Source organism: Saccopteryx leptura, chromosome 1 (assembly GCF_036850995.1).
Source record: "Saccopteryx leptura isolate mSacLep1 chromosome 1, mSacLep1_pri_phased_curated, whole genome shotgun sequence".
Lineage (NCBI taxonomy): Eukaryota > Metazoa > Chordata > Mammalia > Chiroptera > Emballonuridae > Saccopteryx > Saccopteryx leptura.
In genome coordinates, this window is record NC_089503.1 from 385963812 (window position 1) to 385985652 (window position 21841).

At 59.4% G+C, this 21841-nt stretch overlaps 1 protein-coding gene across 1 annotated transcript; it reads left to right on the forward strand.

Moving 5' to 3' along the window:
• Nucleotides 1-293: 293 nt before the first annotated feature.
• LEMD2 (LEM domain nuclear envelope protein 2) lies at nt 294-18335 on the forward strand. Its single transcript, XM_066359629.1, has 9 exons — nt 294-1056; nt 2693-2733; nt 6505-6580; nt 10229-10305; nt 11179-11258; nt 12723-12868; nt 13815-13916; nt 13994-14096; nt 17100-18335. The coding sequence occupies exons 1-9, from the start codon at nt 345-347 to the stop codon at nt 17248-17250; spliced, it is 1488 nt and encodes a 495-aa protein (XP_066215726.1). The 5' UTR covers nt 294-344; the 3' UTR covers nt 17251-18335.
• The last annotated feature ends 3506 nt before the right edge of the window (nt 18336-21841 follow it).

The window sequence follows — 21841 nt, forward strand, 5'->3', positions numbered from 1 at the left end:
AGGGGCTGCAGAAGGGACGAGGACTCAGGCAGTTAGTCTTAACAGGCGAAGAGAAGGAATTGAGCACACAACTAAAGGGGAGAAGAGAAAAACAAAATAAAACCCTCAAGATGGGGTAAAAAAAACAAACAAAAAAAAAACCTCTAGGACCTCCCCAACATGGCGGCCATACTGGCTACGTATGACCTCCTCATCATGGCGGTCCATCAGGGGCAGCTCCGACCTCCTCAATATGGCGGTCAGTGGCGACCTTCCCATCATGGCGTAGAGCCCCGCCCGCCCCGCCGCGGCCGCCGGCGGGAGCAGTTCCGGGTGCGGTGCGCGCCGGGGGCGGCGTCCTGGCCATGGCCGGCCTGTCAGACCTGGAGCTGCGGCGGGAGCTACAGGCCCTGGGCTGTCAGCCAGGACCCATCACCGACACCACCCGGGACCTCTACCGCAACAAGCTGCGCCGCCTGCGGGAGGAGGCCCGGCCGCGGAGCGAGCAGCGGTTGCGGGAGGAAGCACGGCTGCGCGAGGAGGCTCCGCTGCGCGCCCGGCCCGCCGCGGCCTCTGTGCGGGCGGAGCCCTGGCCGTCGCCCTCGCCGCCGGCCTTCGCGACCGCCGGGACCTACGGCGACCTCAAGGCCTCCACGCCGTCCTGGGCCGACAGCCGCGGCCTCGCCTACCCGGCCCGCGTCGCCCCGCTCCGGCGCCGCGCCTCGGTCCGGGGCAGCTCGGAGGAGGATGAGGACGCCCGGCCACTCGACCGGGCCGCGCCGGGCCTCGGCCACCGTCGCTGGTGGGCCGCGTCCCCGGCCTCGGCGCGGCCGCCCTCCGCCGGCCTCGGCCTCCGCCTGGGCGCGGGCCCGGGCCCCGACCCGCGTCCCGGCCTGCGGGCGACGCGCGCGGGCGCGGCGGGCGCGACGCGGGCCCGGCCGGAGGTGGGGCGCTGGCTGGAGCGCTGCCTGTCGCGGCTGCTGCTCTGGGCCAGCCTGGGGCTGCTGCTCGTCTTCCTGGGCATCCTCGGGGTGAAGATGGGCAAGCCCTCGGCGCCGCAGGAGGCGGAGGACCACAGTACGTGCCGGGCCGGCGCCGGGGAGGGCCCGGGCGCGCGCGCGGCTCCACCGGCTCCACCGCGCCGGGGGCAGGTGCCTCTGGTCATCCTCTTACCCTGCGGACCCCGACCGCCCTCCGGGTGCGGGCGAGAAGGCCGGGGTTCACGCACCTGCAGCCATTGCTGTCTGACCTGAGCTTTCTCCTGTTCTCCTTTTCCGCCCTGGCCACCCCTCCGCCCCCCACTATTCCCCCTCCAACCACGTGCTGGAAGCAGTCATCATTTGGAGCTACTTTTACCCCGGACTCTGGTTGTCCCTCTCTAGAAAAAGCCAACAGACACGCCCCCCTATTCCCTTTTAGTTTTCTTTCCTTTTCACCTGTTGTGCAATCACACATTAGTGCCCATTTGAAGGCAGGCTCCCCAGGGTTCACTGCCCCCCCCATGGGAACTGGTTGGGGTTCCCACTTGACAGCACCACCGGGAAGGCCATGGGCTCTCACCCTCGGACCACAGGGCCCTTATTGTCAAAGGGAGATCGTTGCTAGCCCTGCTTGTGAGACCCATATGGAAGGACCCTTTAAATAAGGGTTTAAACTGATGTAAAGGAAGGCATTGACCATTGCTTGCAGCACCCTCATGGGGTGTGTTAAGAGAGGGGTCCTGTGACTCAAGGATACCCCGGCCATGCTTCTGCCCACACTCAGTGACATGGTTACATATGCCCATAGGAGGTCTGCAGGACACAGGTCTGCAGAGTTGAAGATTTGTGTGCTTTCTAAAAGACAAATGTGCCTCTCCGGTAATCCCGAGCTCTAGTCTAACAGGGAACAACATAGAGATCATATCTTTATAAGTATAAGCATCAAGTGACACTGTTGTTCACCATAAAAGAATGTCCTTTGCAAAGCGTGAGTGTGATTAAAACTGTTCCCAGACTTGAGCCAAGGCTACATCTCGCCACGCCTAGGGAACAGCTAGAGTATGTCTTAGCTGTTGCAGCAGATGGATATTTGGGTGCATGAACAAGTCTATGGGCACAGGCGACCCGGACTCATGCACACGCTCAAATGATGCTTGACTATGAGAGCAGTTTATCCACCGCTAGAGAGAAGCAGGCCCCGGCGTGCCCGGGGTACTGTGTAGCCACACTGGTGATGTCAAGCAGGGTGCTGTCATGCCACTGAGATGCTTTAGACGGCAGCTCTCCGAGATAGCCGGGGATTTACCTGGAGCTCCCCTCCCATGATGGTATTAATCCTGTTTAACATATTGTCATTTACAATGTAGAAAACTGTCATGGACGTTGTCTTGTTTGAGGCTAACTCCCCGAGTTATGCAAGGAGGGCTTTATTGACCCTGTTTCCCAGACGAGGAGTAGTTGAGCTCAGAGTGGTTGAGTTGCCCAGGGCCTGTGGCTAATCATTTTCAGCTCAGATCGGGACCCAGCAGTCACAACTCCTGATCCAGGGCTGGGAAATCCTTATATTTTATTGTCTGCATTTTAAAAGTGCCTCATGTAGGTCACATCTTCCTAATCACCATCTTTGTGTTGGTAATGTTTTACTTCCCCTGAATTTTGAGAGCGGTCCCTGTTTGTAAGCTTTTCCTCAACCCACACTTTTAATTTTCTCTCTGTTATTTTCTTGGTCTCAGTGAAATTGTTGCCAGTGGACTGTGAGAGAAAAACAGATGAGGTGAGTTTGAATTTCATTTTTCTTTTTCTTTTCTTTTTTTGGAGAGAAAGAGGATGGGGGGAACAGCCAGGAAAGGAGAAGGATGAGAAGCATCAATTCTTCGTTGCGGCCCCTTAGTTGTTCACTGATTGCTTTCTCATATGTGCCTTGACTGGGGGTGCTGCAGCCAGCCAGTGACCTTTGGGCTCAAGCCAGTGACCGTGAGGTTATGTCTATGATTCTGCACTCAAGCTGGCAACCCCGGGGTCTCGAACCTGGGTCCTCAGCTTCCCAGGCCAATGCTCTGCCCACTGTGCCACCGCCTGGTCTGGCGAGTTTGAGATTCTTTAGCTTTTATTCGCTCGGGTGTTTTTGCCTCCATCAGGAGGTAAACTTCCCCTGAAAAGGATCATAACAGGATCGTCGTCAGGAGCTCTTCCTGTGCTGTGCCGGAATCCCTCTGTCCCGTGATGTCTGTCCGCTGCGGCAGGGAAGGCGCGCTGGAGACGGGACCGAGCTCCACACCCCTGGGCTTGTGACGGGAACCCTCCTGTCAGTCCTAGCGCTGGGGAGTTTGAGCTCCTGCTTAAGCCGATCTAGAGGGAGGCAGGAAGTTGTGGTTGAAGGACTTCCGTGCTTCCGGCTTTGGGAGGAAGGGCCGGCAGGGGTTCTTTTGTTGTTGTTTTTTTGTTTGTTTGTTGTTTGGTTTTTTCTTTTTTTGACAGAGACAGAGAGTCAGAGAGAGGGACAGATAGGGACAGACAGACAGGAAGGGAGAGAGATGAAAATCACCAATTATTCATTGCAGCTCCTTAGTTTTTCATTGATTGTTTTCTCATATGTGCCTTGACTGGGGGGGGGGGGGGCTACAGCAGAGTGAGTGACCCCTTGCTTAAGCCAGTAACCTTGGGCTCAAGCTGGTGAGCCTTGCTCAAACCAGATGAGCCCGTGCTCAAGTTGGTGACCTCGGGGTCTTGAACCTGGGTCCTCTGCATCCCAGTCTGATGCTCTGTCCACTGCACCACTGCCTGGTCAGGCAAGGCCGCAGTTTTTAAACAACATGAGACCATGGCCTCAATTCTGCATTCTTCTCTCCTGTCGTACCTTTGTGGCTCTGAAAACATGGTTCTGATTTGAAATGTTTTGGGGCGGGGGCGTCTTAAACACATCCGAGGTGGACTCAGCCCTCTAAGTCTATAGAGTTGTTTTATGGAGCTTTAATGTTCCCTACACTCTGTGGGGACGGTGAGCAGCCGCACCCACCTATGAGTCACGGAGGGAGCGTCCGTGATGAGCTGGGTGCCGGTACAGGTGGCAGTCTGGGGCAGGGAGGAGGCCGTACATCTTCGGGCCATGAATCCCATCGGGAAGGGCCTGGTGTGGCCAGAGGGCCTGATTTAGTAGTCGGATTATCAGGTGCGATGCCAGGCCTCCCGGGCTCTCGGCTCAAGGCTCGTGAAGCCCGGGGGCTGGGAAGAAGGGCACCCTGGTTCCAGCACCCAGTTTCAGTTCTCTCTGGCGTCTGCTGGGTCCTGTTTGGGGTTGTTCGAATACATTCATCCATTGCATTCATCCACCCAGGATCTTTGCTTTCCAATTGTTTTGTAGAAACATACTCCTAGTACATTTCATCTTCCTTCCATCATAAAAACTGCAGTTGATGGCTAGAGGAAGTAATCCAGGAACTTATGGGGCAGCCAGAGGGGAACTAGAATGTTGAAGACAGGAAGGAAGGAAGGAGGGAAGGGACGGAGGGAGGGAGGAAGGAAGAAGAAAGAAAGAGAGAGAAAGAGAAAAAGGAAAGAAGGAGAGAAGGAAGGTAGGAAAGAAGAAAAGAAAGAAAGAAGGAAGGAAAGAAAGGAGAGAGAAAGAAAGAAAAGAAAGAAAGAAAGAAAGAGAGAGAGAGAAAGAAAAAGAAAGAGGGAGAGAAAGAAAGAAAACTTTCTGTAAAACTTCTCCGGTGATGCTTGTTTTGTCTTTTAATTAGAAAAGGCTACCTGGTGTCTGCGTCTTGGTCCTTCATATCTCAGTGCGTCAGGGCCCACTCTGAGTGGCAGACTTGTTCCCTGGCCCTCCTCTGGGCCTCCTCTGGGCCTCCTCTGGGCCTCCTGACGTGCTGCTGCCCCGCTGAGTGAGCCCGCAGGTGCAGTCCAGGCTCCGGCCGAGGGTGTGCTTGGTGAGAGACTGGCTATGTGTGACATCAGAGCATGGGAAGCCAGGGTTTGGGCCACCATCACCCGCCCCGTTGGACTGAGATTGCACGGGGCGCCCTTGGCAGGACCCAGGAGCAGGCAGGTTGGACAGCACTTCCGGGCTTCGTGGAGGCTCTTGCTTGAAAGTCTGTGTGTGGCTCCGGCTGGCCCAGGACCCAGCGGGGCATCTGAGTTTCTGTCCCCTCTCAGCCCACTTGACACTTTGTGTTTTTCTTCCTGCCTCTGTGCTACTGAAAACACGGGGACAGGCTGGGAGTGGGCGTGTCGTCCTAACAGGGCCTCCTGTTGTCTGGTTCCTTCTGGTCTGTTTCCTCCCGGTGCTGTCAGCCCGGCTCTAAGTGCTGGGGACTTGGAACAGCGTTGATTGTGACTTCCTTTTTTCTGCTTGTGACAGTCATGGGTGTTTAGTGTAGAAAATTTTGGAAAACGTGGCAAGAAAAATCACCCACCTGGAGATAACTACTCTTAATGTTCTGGGGGTGTTTCTTCCCCGTCCTATATCTCTGTGTATGGAGGTGCATAGGCTTGGGTTCTCAACGGATATTGCTGCATTGAACACTTATCATCGACATTTCCCATACCTTCACATTCTTTACAATAGTTTGGGTACCTAACTCCACTAGCAGACGTGAGTTGTTTGTGAACATCTGTGGTCATGTGTATAAATCTTGGTAACATCATTTGGTCCCTTGTAAAGGCTGTGGGGTCTTTTGGTAACATGTGGGGGCATATGCTGGCCTCTGGGAGTGTTAGAGACCCAGCCCCTCACGTTTCCCACGAGGGCAGCGGTGGTTCGGGGGCGGAGAGCAGCTTCGGTTCCTCTGTAGCTGCAGCACCAGGCCCAGGTCCCAGGCCCTTGGCTGGTGACACCCCAGGGCAGGCCTGAAGCAGGGCGTGGCCAGAGCCTGAAGTCAGCTGGCCTGCCCCCACCACTCTTGAGCTGTGGGCTGTTGGTGGCTTCCCTACGGTCTCTAACTGGGTACAGTAGGGACCAGTGGCGAGTCCACGCACACTCACCTGTCCCCTGGTCCGCCTCCAGGGAAAGCAGCCTTGTTTTAATGTTGTAAATGTGGTGAGTCTGGCGAGATGGCCTCGGTCCTGTCACAGGTGCCGGAGGACTAGGTCTGCATGGACCCCTCTCCTGCTTTCTCATGCAGGTGACTTCTCTCCCCCAGTTCTAGACACCGCACTCCTTAGGGCGCCCGGTCTAACCCCTCCGCAGCGATGCTCCCGAGGGGCCGGGACCGGCTGTGCGCTTGCTCCCTGGGCTGCCCCAGTTCCCACACCCCGCCCCGCTCCTCAGCCCAGCTGACCGCTATCCTGTGGAGAGGGACTGGGACCGGGAGCCCCCGGGACGGATGGCCCTTAGTTACCGTGTCTGTTTTCACGCTGCCCCTGCTTTCATGCGGTTCCTTTTCGGTCAGTTAACCCAATGTTTATCAAACCTGCCCTAAGGCCCGCCATCTTGCAGAATTAGTTTTTATTTTTTAAAAGTATTACTTGATAGTGTGGCTGACGGGGCAGAGCCAGCCAGCCAGACTGCCCTCGGCCCCGCTGACTGCCTGTCCTGTGCCCTCAGTTCTGTCAGGCCAAGCAGAAGGCGGCCCTGCTGGAGCTGCTGCATGAGCTCTACAACTTCTTGGCCGTCCAAGCCGGTGAGTAGGCCTCGGGCCCGGGTCCCCCGGGAGCGGGCGTGAACTGGTGGCTAGCAGGCAGCTGTGGCGTGCTGCGGTTGTCTCCAGGAACACGGACTCCGGGGGCGAGTCTCCCCTGCCCCGCTTTCCCACTCCGACATTCATGTAAGCCGTGCATGTGGGCAGAGCACATCTGGTTCTCACACCCCACGGCGGGGCCCCGGGGGTCCTGGCCCACACACCGGCCTTTTAGCAGCTGTACGCCCTTATGCGGATGAGCCCCACCTCGTGCTTTGGGGGTCTGGTTTACACTGCAGGGGCTGGGCTCCAGGTCTCGGAGTCTGGGTCCTCACCAGATGGTTGGCCGGGCCAGGTGGGGAGGCCTGTGCAGGTGACAGGTCTGCGCGGTGGGCGAGCACCTCAGGCCCATCCAGCCTGCCGAGGCCCTGGCGTCCCAGCTGGCTGCAGGACCCTGGACAAGTCCCGGATGGGCTCGGGGCCCCTGTCTCCCGTTCCTGAGTGGTCTTGGGCCTCTCTTTATGAAATGAAGGCCGAGTGCTGTCCTCTACAGGAGGACACTCTCAGCACCTGGGAAGTGACCCTGAACACTCGTCCACCCGGAGGGCTCCCCGCTATGGCTGTCCCCGCCATGTTGCCATTCACTCTGCCGGTCTCCCTGTATCGTGGATTTTTAAATTGTATATATCTAATTTTGTATCGTGGATTTTTTGCTATCTCGCAGGATTTTGCGATATATAGGTATTTTTATATATTGTTTTAATTATTTTTGCTGTAAAATAAGCATTTTATAGCCTAAAAAATTGAAAACAATATTTAAAAATATAAAAAATATTAATTAAAACATATTAAAAGAATATTAAATCAAAATAAAGTACTACTGGTGAGTACTCATATAGAATTTTATATGTTGTTAAAATCACGTAGGTTTAAGAGTGTAGAAAGTGTTTAAGAGCATAGGAAGTGTTTATAAGAGTGTGGGAAAGGTTAATAACAGTGTGGGAAAGGTTTATAAGAGTGTGGGAAGGGTTTATAAAGCCTTAAAATATATATAAATAATAACATAAATATAAGGTTGCTACTTAGCGGACTTTGGCCTATCGTGGGGGTTCTAACCTCACCCCACGACAGACGGGGACCACTGGATTGTCTTTGGTCAGCGCGGTCCTGGAGGGCAGAGCTGCCTCCTGCATTAGCGTGTCCTTCCCCACACCTGGCGTCTAGGAAGCCTCTCAGAACCACTTGCTGGTGACGTAGGGGACTGCCGGGGCAGAGACCGTGTTAAATGTACTTGGCACGAGAACCAGGCGAGCAGCTCAGTCTCACGGGAAGGTCAGGGGGCGCCTCTTGCCTGCCAGCCAGCCCTAGTCTAAGGTCGTTGCTGGGCAGTCAAGGTTGGGTGGGCTTGTACTGGGCCGTCAGTCCTCAGGGCCAAGCGTGTAGGCCTCAGCGCTGCCACGTCCCCCTCCTGACTGGTGAGGGACGGGAGGCGGTCAGGGAGGTGCCTGCGAGCTCCTCGGAGGAGCGATAGGAGGTGGGGGTCGCAGCCCACGGTCGTGGGCATTTCCCTCTGGCTCAGGTGCTCGGGGTGTGCATGCTGGCCTAGAGGGTGCTCTGAATGTCCGTGACTGGGCAGTGGTCCAGGCGGCGGCAGCGGCAGCACCACCTGGGAGCTTACTGGAAATGCAGACTCTCGGGTCTCGTCCCGCCCCCCAGGGGGCAAAGTCGAGAAGCTCTGCTCTTGAGCTGTGAATCCTAGTGGACGTTTCTCCTCCCACCCTCCATGTGTAGACTTCACGTGTGCCATCAAGCAGCCTGGTGCCTGCCAGCCTCCCACAGGCCTAGAGGGGCAGCCCTGAGGTCGTGCATCACTCTGTGGCAGGCTGGGGGGGCTCTCTACCAGGCCATCCTCCCTTCCCCCATCTCCTGTCGGAGATCACCGATGGGCAGGGCACTGTGCTGGCCTTCATGGGATGCAAGATGGTTCGGCCCAGGGTCCTGCCGCAGGCCACCTACCTCCCTGACCACTAGGTGACAAAAGATGCCATTGGATGAGAACCAGGAGGCCAGAGGTTACCAGAGGCAGAATGCCTTTTCACTAGACTAGCCAGGAAAGTATCATGGGGCAGCCCTGGAGCCCAGGCAGTATGGGTTCTGTGTGGAAGAGGGGAGAGGTGAGGGAGAAGTGGGGAGAGAGGTGGGGGGAGAGGTGGGGGGAGGTGGAGGAAGAGATGGGGGGAGAGGTGGGGGAGGGGGGAGGGGGAGGTGAAAGGAGAGGTGGGGGAAGAGGTGGTGCCAAGGAGGCAGGAAACTTTGGGGTCAGGGACCTTAAAGATCAGCTTCCCTGGGGAAGGGAAAAACAGGAAATGGAGTTTGGAAGGGTCCATTGGGCCGCACAGATGCCAGGCCACCGGGGCTTAATCTTGAAGGCAGTGAGGGCCAGGGAGGCTTTCGAGCAGGGGACTGACCTGCCGAGAGCCAGGTGCCAGTCAGGCAAGTGTGGCAGCAGCTTCAGTGGAGTGGTGACATGTAAGCAGAGTCAGTTTAAAGCTTTAAAGCACGTGGAGGAGAAAGGGGAGCAGAGGAGGCCAGTCAGGGGGCCATGGCCCAAGTAGGCAGGACAGGGCAGGCAGGGTGGGGGCAAGAGGACAGGAGACGCCAGCTCGGTCTCAAAGGGCCCAGAGGGTGAAGATCAAGTCTGAAGTAGGAAAGACGGGCTTCTGTTCATTATCAAGACTTTTAATATGACCTTCAACCACCCCCTCCCCCGCACAGCCACACACAGACTGGCTGCCATTCAAAGCCCCCAGACTGCGCCAGGTGAAGGGCAGTCAGACCACGTGGGAGAGGGGGAGGGTCTTTACGTGGCCCTGCCCTGCGCTGTCCTTATGCCAGGGGTCTAGTGGTGCAGAGCTCATGGTGGGTGAACCAGAGCGGGCAGTCAAAGCTAGAGGCTGCAGCAGGCCCCCAAGTTCAGAGCAGCCTGGCCAAAGAAGAGGCCCCCATAGGCTGGGGGCTTTTCAGAGGTGGCCTGTGGGCTGGACCCGAAAGCTGGCAGGAGGAAGGGGAGTCTTCCCGTTCTGCCCCAGGTGGGAGCTGGCCGCTCAGGGTCATTAGAAGGGAACTTTGGGGCACTGCTGAGGCCCCGCTGTGTGCATGCAGACGCGCCCGTCCTCCGCGGGGTGTTTTGGACATCTGTCCCAGGACCCCTCGAACAGTGGGCCTGGCGTTCCAGGGCCCCTGCCTATGTCCTGTGTCAGATCCCCGCAGTGCCTGCAGCCTCCCTGCCTTTCTCTTTCCCAGGCTGTGTTTATTTATAGTGCCATTCCTGTACCTTCCAGAGCTATCGGTCTGATCCTTTCGGGGATCAATTGCAAACAGACCTTGGTATTGGGCAGCTTTTTAGTCATTTAATGCAAATTGCTGCACTGCTTTGCAGGTCAGGTTTTAATGATCTGGAATCGATCCAAGCTAAGTGGCTTTTGATCTTGCTGCGGAGCGGAGGTGCCCACAGAGGCCGAGCGCCAGGCCACATGCTCCCTCTCAGAGCTGATGGCTTGATTCTTGCTGCATTTTTTTTTTTGGTCTGTTTCAGAGTGATTTTTTTTTTCCACCTCTTTTTTGTGTGTGAATGTGTTTTTTTCCTCCTAGGTAACTTTGAATGTGGAAACCCAGAGCAGCTAAAAAGCAAGTGCATCCCTGTCCTGGAGGCGCAGGAATACATAGCAGTAAGTAGGCCGTGGAGCCCGCGTCCCGGGAGGCCCGCTGCCTCGGCACTGATTTTCCCGTCCTGTGCTTGTTTATTTCTCTCCTTTTTGTCTTTTTGTTTTGCGGTTTTGTTTTGTTTTGGGTTTTTTTTCTTTTTCTTGGCTTTTTGCCCCCCCCCCCGCCTTTTTTTTAATTTAACTTGAGCGCTAGGCTGCGTGGGGGGTGACCCAAGGTGAGCTGCACGGTGGTACAAGCCTGCGCGCGCTCCTGACCAGCAGCGCCTGTGGCGGGCTGCCCTTCCTCAGATGGTCCCATTACCTGCCCCGCCTTCGGTTTGTGTTCCTCCCCTTCTCACCAGCTTTCAGGGTACGCATGTCACCTACACCTTGCCTCTCCTTCTGAGTACTGTGTGGATTATTCGGGGTCCACCTGGTTTTCCGCGTGGCCTCGGGATGACAGAATTATGGGTATTTGGAGCTAGCAGGAACCTTCGTCACCTGATCCAATTTTCATTTCACAGATAAAGAAACGGAGACCATGAGAGGGGCAGGGACTTACTTGTCCAAGGCCACACAGCTGGGACTGGTTGCTGGGACCCCAACCCCCACACCTTTTTTCATTTTACCCCAAATGAGCTGCCAACTTGCTGGCCTTCAGTCTTTGTGAAAATCCCATCTTTCATGCCGCTCAGCCCGCACTGTTTACCATGTGCGGAAGCATCACCCCCTCCCGCGACAGCCTCTCCCTTGGCGCCCACCAGGCAGTGCGTGGCGCCAAGCAGGCCGGACTTCGGTGCGGAGGACCCAGGAGGGGCCCCCTTGTCCCGCAGAAGAGTCATGTCGCTCTGGCCACTCCGCACAGACGCAGAACTAATCTCCCGCCCCCTCCCACAGAATGTGACCGGCAGCTCCTCCGCCAAGTTTGAAGCCGCACTAACCTGGATCCTGAGCAGCAACAAGGACGTGGGCATCTGGTGAGTGTGGGCGGGGCACCACCCCCTGACTCCCTCCCCACAGGGCCTCTGCGGCCTGCAGGTGCCGGTGGGTGGAGGAAGCGCAGGCTTGCAGGGCAGGGAGCAGTTGGAAGATGCGACACAGTCCAGGTGTCGGGAGAGGAGCCTGTGTTCCCGGCCTAAACCCACTCCGTGCGACTCGGTCCTGTGCCTTTTTAATTCGCCGGTTCCGCATGGTTTTGTGGAGAAGGCATTTTTCTAAGCGTCCTTTCCTCCGGTGCTAGTTTTCATTTGTAGATGAAATGATTCTGCGTGTTGGTTTCACTCAGTATGGAAATCACAAAAGGAAGTACTGATTTTACTCTCGCTGGGCAGTTCCGCCTCATTTCTCTCTGGTGAGCACCGTTACTGGAGAGAGAGAGCCCTTCGCCTTCCAGAAAGGCCCGGCAGCACGGGGGAGCCGCGATGGCTGGACGCCTAGAGCTCCCCCTGGACAGCCTTTGCCTCATCGCCCTGCTCCCGTCCTGGGGGTTGTGGGGGCTCTGTGGAAGTGACAGCTCCTGATCTAAAACCCACCCTGGGGTTGTGTTCTCTTCCTCTCTAATCCACCCAAATGACTAATTCCGTCAGCTGTGCACCCGGCGCAGCCCGAGGGCGGCTAGCCTGGAGCTTGGTAACTGGATGCGTGGCATAATTATAATTCATTGGCTTAAAAAAAAAAGCTTCCCCCAGTGGCTGAGCAATCTTCCGGTTAGAAAAGGCGGGGACTGTATGCAGCTGCCACCCTTGAGGGGACGGTGACATTCACCTTTTCTTATTGGGGAGGGCAGCTGGGGGTGGCTGAGCTGGCTCAGACGCCCCAGGGTGAAAGTGGGTCGTGAGGAACCGGGTCACTTCAGGCACCAGCCGTCCCAGTACGCGGACCAACGCATGAGCTCCTCACCTAGCTGGAAGGTGTGGGTGTCCTGACACCTTGCGGGGCCAGGGCGGAGGCGCTGTGCTGGGCCTGGCCCCGGAGCCGGGTCCACATGCCCGTGCCTTGCGGCACCTCCCGCGCCCCGTCTGGTCTCTCCCTTGAACAGCTGTGCCCTCGTCACCAAGAAAAAGCACGTCCTCCCCGACTGGGCTTTCCATTCCTACCACGCAGTGCAAAGCCCGCCACTCCGTAAACACTTTCATTTCTCTGTGCTGGGAGGTGGGAATCCAATTTCTAGTTTGATCTTCCGCACGCTGAGAGGGGCTGTCAGAGCCCCAACAAGGGGACGTCACTTTAGCAGTAGAGGTCCGAGCCTGCTGGCTCTTTAAAGCTTTATTTTTCCTAAGTAGCCGACGTGGGAAATTTCTGGGAAGAGCGCAGCCAGGATTCCAAGTGTTTTATAAGCTAGGAGAGGCCGAGAGCCCCGCCCCCTCCGGCTGCTGAAAGGGGCGGAGACTACGGCTCCTTGGCGCCTGTGGACGTGTTTCCAGCCCCGTGTCCTGTTTCAGTTTGAAAGGGGAAGACCCGTCGGAACTGGTGACAGCCGTGGACAAGGTGGTCTGCCTGGAGTCCTCCCGGCCCCGCATGGGCGTGGGCTGCCGCCTGAGCCGCGCCCTGCTCACCGCAGTCACCCATGTGCTCATCTTCTTCTGGTGTAAGTCCTGGCACGCAGCCCTCCCGGAGCCCTGCTCAGGGCAGTCTGGGCACGAGTGATAAGGCACAGGCACCCGGCCACTGAGTGTTCACTTCTGCCTGGCGAGCCTGAGCTCTGTCCACTAAAACAGAAGCCAGTGAGCAAGTCAGCCCTGGCCACGGTCATCTCACCTGTGGAGCCTGGTGCCACGAGGTTCACGAGAAAGTGCCCTTGACTTGGGGATGCGGGCTGTGAGCACCCCTGCGAGGGAGCCTGGCCCGGGTTGCAGGGGCGCGCTGCCCCTTCCGGGCCGGGAGTGCAGGCCGCTGCGGGGGAGATGCAGTGGGTGCTGGGAAGCTTGGCTCCCTGGACGCATAAACGTCTCCGGGAAGGTCGCAGACACCTGCTGCGAGCAGGGCGGACCCAGGGTGCTGAGCTGGAAAGCAGAGCCCAGGCCTTGTCTGCTGACAGCCGGGCTGCCTAGACCCTGGGGAGTCTGTGAAGGCAAAAGGCCAGGTCCCAGAACCCGCCCACTCTGCAGAGGGAGCCGGTACAAACCACAGGGACCAGGCCGTGCGCGCGGCTCCCTTGCCAGCTGCGGGGCACAGACATCATTATCGGCAGCAGCATCTCAGAATACAAAGGGCCCGGCATGTACCTTATATATATGTATGAAGCCCCGGGCTCTGGCCCACCGGGGAGGAGATAAAAGCCCCAGAATGGGGTGGGGAGGATCCGCGTTCCCGTGGCTGGCGGTGCCTCTGTGGTGACAGCTGCCGGGAGGAGGCTGATCACTTAATAGCCTGTCCGCCCTCCGCATCTCCTCGCCCTTTGTTTCCCGCATGCCAGCTCCGGGCCCACACCTAGTAGGTACTCAGAGCACACCTGCAGGTCCCCCAGGGAGGCCCGCTGAGCTCTGAGTGGTGGGAGCCGATGGGAGCCGTCAAGGGTGCTTTGTTCCCACCAGGCCTGGCCTTTCTGTGGGGACTCCTGATCTTCCTGAAATATCGGTGGCGCAAGCTGGAAGAGGAGGAGCAGGCCATGTACGAGATGGTGAAGAAGATCATAGGTGTGTGGTCTCTGGGGGGAGGGCTGCTGGCCCCTGCCTGCAGGCCCTCATCCTAAACCGTGCCCTCCGTCCCGCAGATGTAGTCCAGGACCACTACGTGGACTGGGAGCAGGACATGGAGCGCTACCCGTACGTGGGCATTCTGCACGTGCGCGACACGCTCATCCCTCCACAGAGCCGGTGAGTCCCGGCCCTGACCCCGCCCAGCGCACGCGCCAGGCGCCCTGGGGTCTCCGCCCACACCATCCGCAGCACCTCCGCATGGGGCTCTTTATGTGAGAGTGCACAGGCCAGTCTGGAAGTAGGTCCCCTCCCGAGAAAGGGCGGCTCCGCTCGTGGTGACACTGGTTAAGGATCTTTGGGCAGCAAACATAGAAACCTCCTTCCCAGGGGCTGTCCATGAGTCACGTGGGTGCCAGGCGCAGAACAGCGAGGTCCTTCTCTGGACCTGCCCTCTGTGGGTGTGGGCTGGCTGGAGTTCCTCATGGCCGCAGTGGTAGCGGCAGCCGCGGCCTGTCCCAGCCGGCCAGAGGAGGTGGGCTTCCTGTTCTCAGGGCGGGAGAAAACCCTCCCTGCGGCAGGCACTGACCTATTTATTTTTGAGTCAGTCTCTGGCAAGGAGGAGGAGACTGTTTTTCAAACATTTTTAACCATGATCCACAGTCAGAAACACCTGTCACCTAAAACACAGTAGTCTGTTTCCCACACGCCTGTGTGCACACGCACATACGTCCAGTGGAAGGTGGTTCCACGGCAGCGAATAGAGTCCGCCTGCAGGTCACGCCGCATGGGAAGGGACGGCAGGCTTGTCATGCTCCACTCCAGGGCCCCCTTCCACGTGGGCTGCAGATACTGATGGACCCCTGAAGGGACCAAGGGTGGGTGGAGTTGGGGGACGAGTCCCTGGAGGCTGCCAGCAGAGCCCGCATAGTGTCACTCAGCCTGCGGGCCATCACTGCAGGTGTCGCATGGTCTCAGGCTGGGTGCCATCGCCTCCCGGTGAAGCTGAGCACTCACTCGCGAGTGTGCGCTGGGCATTGCTCTGGGTCCTCCACAGGGCAGACCCTGGGAGGTGAGAAAGTGAGGGCCCCATGCAGGTGACAGCACGGGACATGGAGAGATTAAGAAACTTGCTCAGAGGGCCAGAGCTGGAGGAGCTCTGTGGCCCAGGTCACCTCTAAGGGCTTCTTTTAAACATGAAGATGTCTGATGAGTGTCATGCCCACCTCACCCCCTGGGAAGGTGCGGGCAGGGAGCTTTGAGGCGACAGATGGACTGCTTTGCTTGCCATGGGTCCCCAGCATGAGGCAGCCACTTGGGGGAGGCCTCAGGGGTACCCAGACTCCCACCTAATTCCTGCCAGCGGTCAGCATGGGACCACGGTGACCACCTCTTAGCCACAGTCTATAACAGAGATCGTGTCGCTGCTTGCGGAGGCCTGTGGTGAACAGCGGCGGGCACTTGCTCCTTCCCTCAGAGCATGTTTACGGGCACCCGCTGCCCGCCGCAGCACCAGGGTCATGGGCAGCGGTGGGCAGTGAGGGAGCCTGCCGGAGCGCTGGCTCTAAGGGGAAGACCCTGGGCACGGTGCAGAAGGCACATGTGTCCTGAGTCAGTGATAGGTCCTCAGGAAAGGGGAGCAGGGTCCCGGGAGGCGGCCTCACAGCGCACTGGGTCACTGCTAGCACTGGCGCACCCGTCGGAGGGGCGGGGTCCCGGGAGGCGGCCTCACAGCGCACTGGGTCACTGCTAGCACTGGCGTACCCGTCGGAGGGGCGGGGTCCCGGGAGGCGGCCTCACAGCGCACTGGGTCACTGCTAGCACTGGCGTACCCGTCGGAGGGGCGGGGTCCCGGGAGGTGACCTCATAGCGCACTGGGTCACTGCTAGCACTAGGGCACCCGTCGGAGGGGCGGGGTCCCGGGAGGCGGCCTCATAGCGCACTGGGTCACTGCTAGCACTAGCGCACCCGTCGGAGGGGCGGGGTCCCGGGAGGCGGCCTCATAGCGCACTGGGTCACTTCTAGCACTAGTGTACCCGTCGGAGGGGTGGGTCTCGGGAGGCGGCCTCATAGCGCACTGGGTCACTGCTAGCACTAGGGCACCCATCGGAGGGGTGGGGCCCCAGGAGGCGGCCTCATAGCGCACTGGGTCACTGCTAGCACTAGGGCACCCGTCGGAGGGGCGGGGTCCCGGGAGGCGGCCTCATAGCGCACTGGGTCACTGCTAGCACTAGCGCACCCGTCGGAGGGGCGGGGTCCCAGGAGGCGGCCTCATAGCGCACTGGGTCACTGATAGCACTAGCGCACCCGTTGGAGGGCAGCCGTTACTGCTTGTTGTATGCAACACACGCACACACTTAAATGAGAGCAGGAGGTGGCGTGGCGGCTGTCGGGCTGAACCACTGCACCCAGCTCCTGCGCGTCAGCAGGGCCGCAGGCCGCCACCGCAGGGCGTGGGTGACCCGGAGGCTCACGCCCTGCCACTCAGTCTCAAGTCCTCTCCCAGCTGCCCAGTCAGTGCCGCCGAGCCCTGGACTCGTGCACCTATGCATTCCCCTCACATGGGTGTGGGTGGGAGTCCTGCAGTGCCCACGCGAGGCAGGGGCTCATCACACAGTAGACGTCCACTAAGCCTCCGCAGTGGCCCTGGAGTCCTCCATCTGGCCTGGAGCAGGCAGAGGAAATAGGGGCTCCCCGAGGGGATGTAGGGCTTTGGCTACGGCCCTGGGGCCCGGGGCTGGCCAGGCACCAGGAAGGTGCCCTGCCTGGAGGCTCTAGTTCCAGGAGCGGCTCCCACGCCCGGCCTCCTCGGCAGGGTGCTGGGCTCCTCCCTGTCCCCTGAAGTGCAGAGCAGTTGGAACGCGGCAACCCAGCGGCCACTCTTAACTAGCCCACACACGAGGCACTTAGATGCAGGCAGGACTGGTCGGGCGCCTGGCTGCTCCAGACACCTCGGGCCTGATCAGTAGAGGAATCATTGGTCTGGGCTCAAGAAATATCTGCAGGAGCCCTGCTGGTACCTGACGGCTGCTCCCCCCGCAGATAATTTCTGCGTGGGCTCTTGGAGCTTTGTTCCCGTGCATACAAAGGGCGTCGGCCCCAGACCAGCTGGCCTGCCTGGGCAGAGGGTCCGGGCGCAGCCCCGTGTGCCCGCCGAGCCTGAGCCGGGCCCTGTCTTTGCAGGAGGCGCATGAAGCGGGTCTGGGACAGGGCCGTGGAGTTCCTGGCCTCCAACGAGTCCCGGATCCAGACGGAGTCGCACCGCGTGGCTGGAGAAGACATGCTGGTGTGGAGATGGACTAAGCCCTCCTCCTTCTCCGACTCGGAGCGATAACCCTCAGCGGGCCTGTTCCTCGTCGGCCGGGCCTGGCCGGGCCCCTCGGGCTCCGATGACCTGCCGGTGCTGTATTCACACTTGCCTTGACCTTCACCTCCTCCTGACCCTGGTCTCAGGTCTCTGGGAGGCTCTTCAGAGGTTAGCTTAGTAGGAAAGCGTCAGCTTCCCTGGAGGGCGGAGGAGAGAGGCGGAGGCCGGGCGGCGCACCCTCCACGTGGGTCCCATCCTCTGCCCTGTCCCGCCAGCAGGAAAGTGGAGGAGGGTTTGTTTCATGACAGGAGGAGACAGAGCAGCAGCTCTGACTGCGGAGCAAGTGTGAGGTTGGGTGTGGACGCTGGGAAGGGCCGTTGGTCGGGGTGGTGGGCCAGGCAGGGGGTCACGGAGCAGCTAGTCCATGTGCCTTCAGGGGGCGTTAGCTGGGAGCTCTCCGTTGAGGGGAGCAAGCCCATCCTCCGGCTGGTGGGGCCTCTTGTCCTGAAGGGGGAAGGTGCTAGACATTAGGGCGCTCAGGTCAGAGGTGTGAGCTGCTGGTGTGGCCTCCCGGGAGGGACCTGGAGTAGTCACATGCCTGGGAGTGGAGAGGGGTGTGGCTCCGTGGCCCCGCCCAGGCAGCCTCCCAGGGTGCACCTCGGCAGCAGGGCTTCGCACAGAAGACAAGATTTTAGACCAGACCTGCAGATGGGGCACTGTGGGGCCCGAGTGTGCCAATTCCAGGGCATCAGGAGCCTCGCACTTCCAGTGCGGGAAGATCACCTTGTTTACAGCGACCGCAGTCCCCTGTGCTCCTGCAAGGCACAGCGGCTGCACCACTGCCCCCTGCTGGCCACACGAGAGCCTGCCTCCACGACCTCAGCCTGTCTGTTACCAGCTCCCCAGCCGGCCAGTCGAGGCACCTCCAGAAACGGGCCGGCGGGGGCCTTATCAGTTAAACGCAGGAGCCTCGCCGACTGAGTCTCGCCCCGTGTGTTCTGTCTGCGGCAGGCAGGCAGGCAGGGAGACGCAACAGCTGTCTCCAAAGACATTAGCCGCCCCTCTCTGGTCTTACTGGTGTTGTTTTCTTAATAAAGCTCCAGTGTCCCTCATTTGAGCCGCACTCTCATTTCCTCTGATGTCTGGGCGATCCGTGGGGCTGGGGCTGAGCGGCAGCCTGTGGCACAGAAACGGTGTCTCGGCCAGGCGCCGGCCCAAGTCAGAATCACAGCAGGCTCCGCTGTCAGGGCTGAACACTTGGATAAATAAACAATTTATTAAAAACGCTGTGCTTCTCATCTGTGGCTCTCTCCCTTTCCCCCAGAGCAGTGTGTGAGGAACGGCAGCATGCGGGGTTATTAGCTCTGGCTCAGGAGAGGGCCCCCCAGAGAGGCCGCTGGAGCGGGCGGGGCGGGACCCCTGGGCCTTCCTAGCTCTGGGCTCGGCCTCTCAGTGACGGGCCCTCCAGTGAAAGGCCTTCCCAGAGCCTCCCTGTTCACATTTATAACACAAGTGACAACCCCTGCAGGGCGAACCGGAGAGATGCCAGCTGGTCCCTTTCCGGGGGCCCCATTTCGGCCTGCCTTCCAGGACCCGTGCTCAGACCAGCCCTTCGCAGGGCAGCTGACGGCGTCCCCTGAGGAGGCAGGAGGCGATGCTGGCTGCAGAAGTGTGTCCCCGGGCAGGGTGGAGGGGCACCACTGAGAGGACACGAGTGCCCCCTGGGGCTGCACCTGCCGGGCAGAGGTTCGCCTGGTGCGGCGGGCGGGGTGGAGGGGGACCACTGAGAGGACACGAGTGCCCCCTGGGACTGCACCTGCAGGGCAGAGGTTCGCCTGGTGCGGCGGGCGGGGTGGAGGGGCACCACTGAGAGGACACGAGTGCCCCCTGGGACTGCACCTGCCGGGCAGAGGTTCGCCTGGTGCGGCGGGCGGGGTGGAGGGACACCACTGAGAGGACACGAGTGCCCCCTGGGACTGCACCTGCCGGGCAGAGGTTCGCCTGGTGTGGTGGGCAGGGTGGAGGGGCACCACTGAGAGGACACGAGTGCCCCCTGGGACTGCACCTGCAGGGCAGAGGTTCGCCTGGTGCGGCGGGCAGGGTGGAGGGGCACCACTGAGAGGACACGAGTGCCCCCTGGGACTGCACCTGCAGGGCAGAGGTTCGCCTGGTGCGCTTGGGGACCCACGCTCTCCACCAACACCTGCCCCCCTACCCAGGGGCGCAGTAGGTGTGGGGGGAAAGCTGCAGGCATTTGAGGTTGGTGCTGAGATCCAGGGGGGCCTTCCTCTCCAGTCAGCATGGGAAGAAGGCAGCCTCTGAGCTGTCCCCAGCCACTTGGTCCCACCTGCGTGCTGACTGGTGCGTGAGCAGCGGCCTTCTGTCCCTGCGGCCGTCGGCCGGGGACTTGGTAGGTAAATTGATCAAGGGCCCAGAAACACAACCCAGAAGAAAATGAGCCCATCTTCCACTTCTCTTTTCCAGCGATGGTTTTCCCTCCGCCAGGAAGGGAGCTGGCGCTGGGCTGTTCCTATGAAGCTGTTTGGAGAGAAGTGAGATCAAAATAGACAGAACAACAAAAGGCCCCCCGCCAGCCTGGCGCTTCCTTTATGGTCCACAGAGCGCAGGACACGACACAAAGGCCCCCGGCGTGTCCTCAGACTCAGGCGCTCTGATCCAGCTCTGCCGCCGCCATCCCAGCCTTGGAAGACCACAAGGGGGGTGCAGGGTGCTGGGACCCGTCCGAGGCAGGGTCCTAGGGCATTTGGGGCGCGAACCCTTGCTAAGAGGTCTCCATTCCTCCGCACGATACCCTCCGAGCACTTGCTGGGCCACAGACCTGTCTCCTCGGTGACAGACAGCCTCTTGGCTCAGTGGGTACCCATCAAGGAGCTTGGTTGGGGGGTGAGGGAAGGAGAGGCCGTACCCACAAATCTTGGCCCTGGACGGCCACCTGGTAGCTCCGGGCCACTTCTGGAGTCTTAGCTCAGGAAAAAGGTAAACACGGTCATTTGTCACTGACTTATCACAGGAACTGCAGTAGCAGCTGTTCCCCCCTTAATTAATACGCCGTTGACTTTGAACCTCAGAAAATTCCCCTCGTTCAGGCAGGTTGGTGGACTCAGATCCATTATGATGTCAGCCTCCCCGCCCCCAGTGGGCAGGGCAGGCCCCCTGCAGGCAGGGAGGGAGCCGTGGGGCCAAGAGGCCTCTCAGCTCCTCCCAACAGCCCTCCCTGGGCAGCCAAGCCCCCTGCAGGCAGAGAGGGAGCCCTGGTGCCAAGAGGCCTCTCAGCTCCTCCAAACCCATGCCCCTCCCTGGGCAGCCAGGCTCCACCCCACCCTGTCCCCAGGGAGCCTTCTAGAGCCGAGGACAGGCTCTGGCCAGAGGGTCCCACGATGTGCCAGGGAGGGGCAGATGGCATGGGTCGGGGGCATCACCACCTGGTGCTGCACGGAGGCAGCGTGAAGCTGGGGACTTGGCATCATCAGGACTGGCTCTGCCCTTTTCTGGCTGGGACCTCAGGGCTAATCGCTTTATCCTGACAGCAGCAGGAGTTAGTCGTTAAGAAAGAAAGGAAAGAATTAGCCAATACACGACACACTCCTAGTGAGCTACGGCTCACCGAATCCTCCCAACCACCCCAGGCAGTGGGGTCCTTGTTATCCACTGTTCAGGGGGAAACTGAGGCAATGGGTTCGTTGTTATCCACTGTTTAGGGGGAAAACTGAGGCCACTCTTAACCAGCCCACCCGTCGGAGGGCAGCCGTTACTGTGAGGCCGCCTCCTGGGACCCCGCCCCTCCGACGGGTGCGCTAGTGCAATGGGTTCGTTGTTATCCACTGTTTAGGGGAAAACTGAGGCAATGGGTTTGTTGTTATCCACTGTTCAGGGGGCAAACTGAGGCAATGGGTTCATTGTTATCCACTGTTCAGGGGGAAAACTGAGGCAATGGGTTCATTGTTATCCACTGTTCAGGGGGGAAACTGAGGCACGGGGAGGTCAGGGAGGTGGTGAAGTCGAGGTCTGAAGCCAGACGGCCCAGCTCCAGAGTCCAGGTTCTCGGCCCTGCTCTCTTCCCTTCTCCAAAGAATGGAAGGGGGAAGCCACGCTCAGATCTGTCATAGCTTTGCAGGAACAGAAGAAAACCACGTTGGGCCAGAGGAAGAGGCTCTGAAAGGCTCCTTTTGCCTGCCTTTCTGGCCTCCCCCTAACTCTGCTCAGACCACACCTTGCTGCCCTCATGCTCACCAGGCCCATTCCTACCTCTGAGCTTCTGCACTTGCTGTTCCACCCACTCTGCTGTTCCCCCATCTCCCGCCTCTCTTTCAGACCACATGCCTGTTGGAGTGGGAGCTGCACCCAACCCCACACAGCCTCTAGGGCCCAGCCCGCCTTTCTTTCTCTCCAAACACCAGGCGGGCTACATGTTTCCTTACTTGTACCTCCCCCTGCAGGTTACCAGCCTGCTACCTGTCTCCCTGAAGGGTCCATGTCCCCCCCTGCCCAGGGAAACACCGGCCACACAGGGTATCGGCTGGGCTGGCTGGCAGAGAGGGAACCACAGACGGGGCTGTGTGTTTGCTGAGTTTCCTCACATGAGACGCTGGAGGACCTG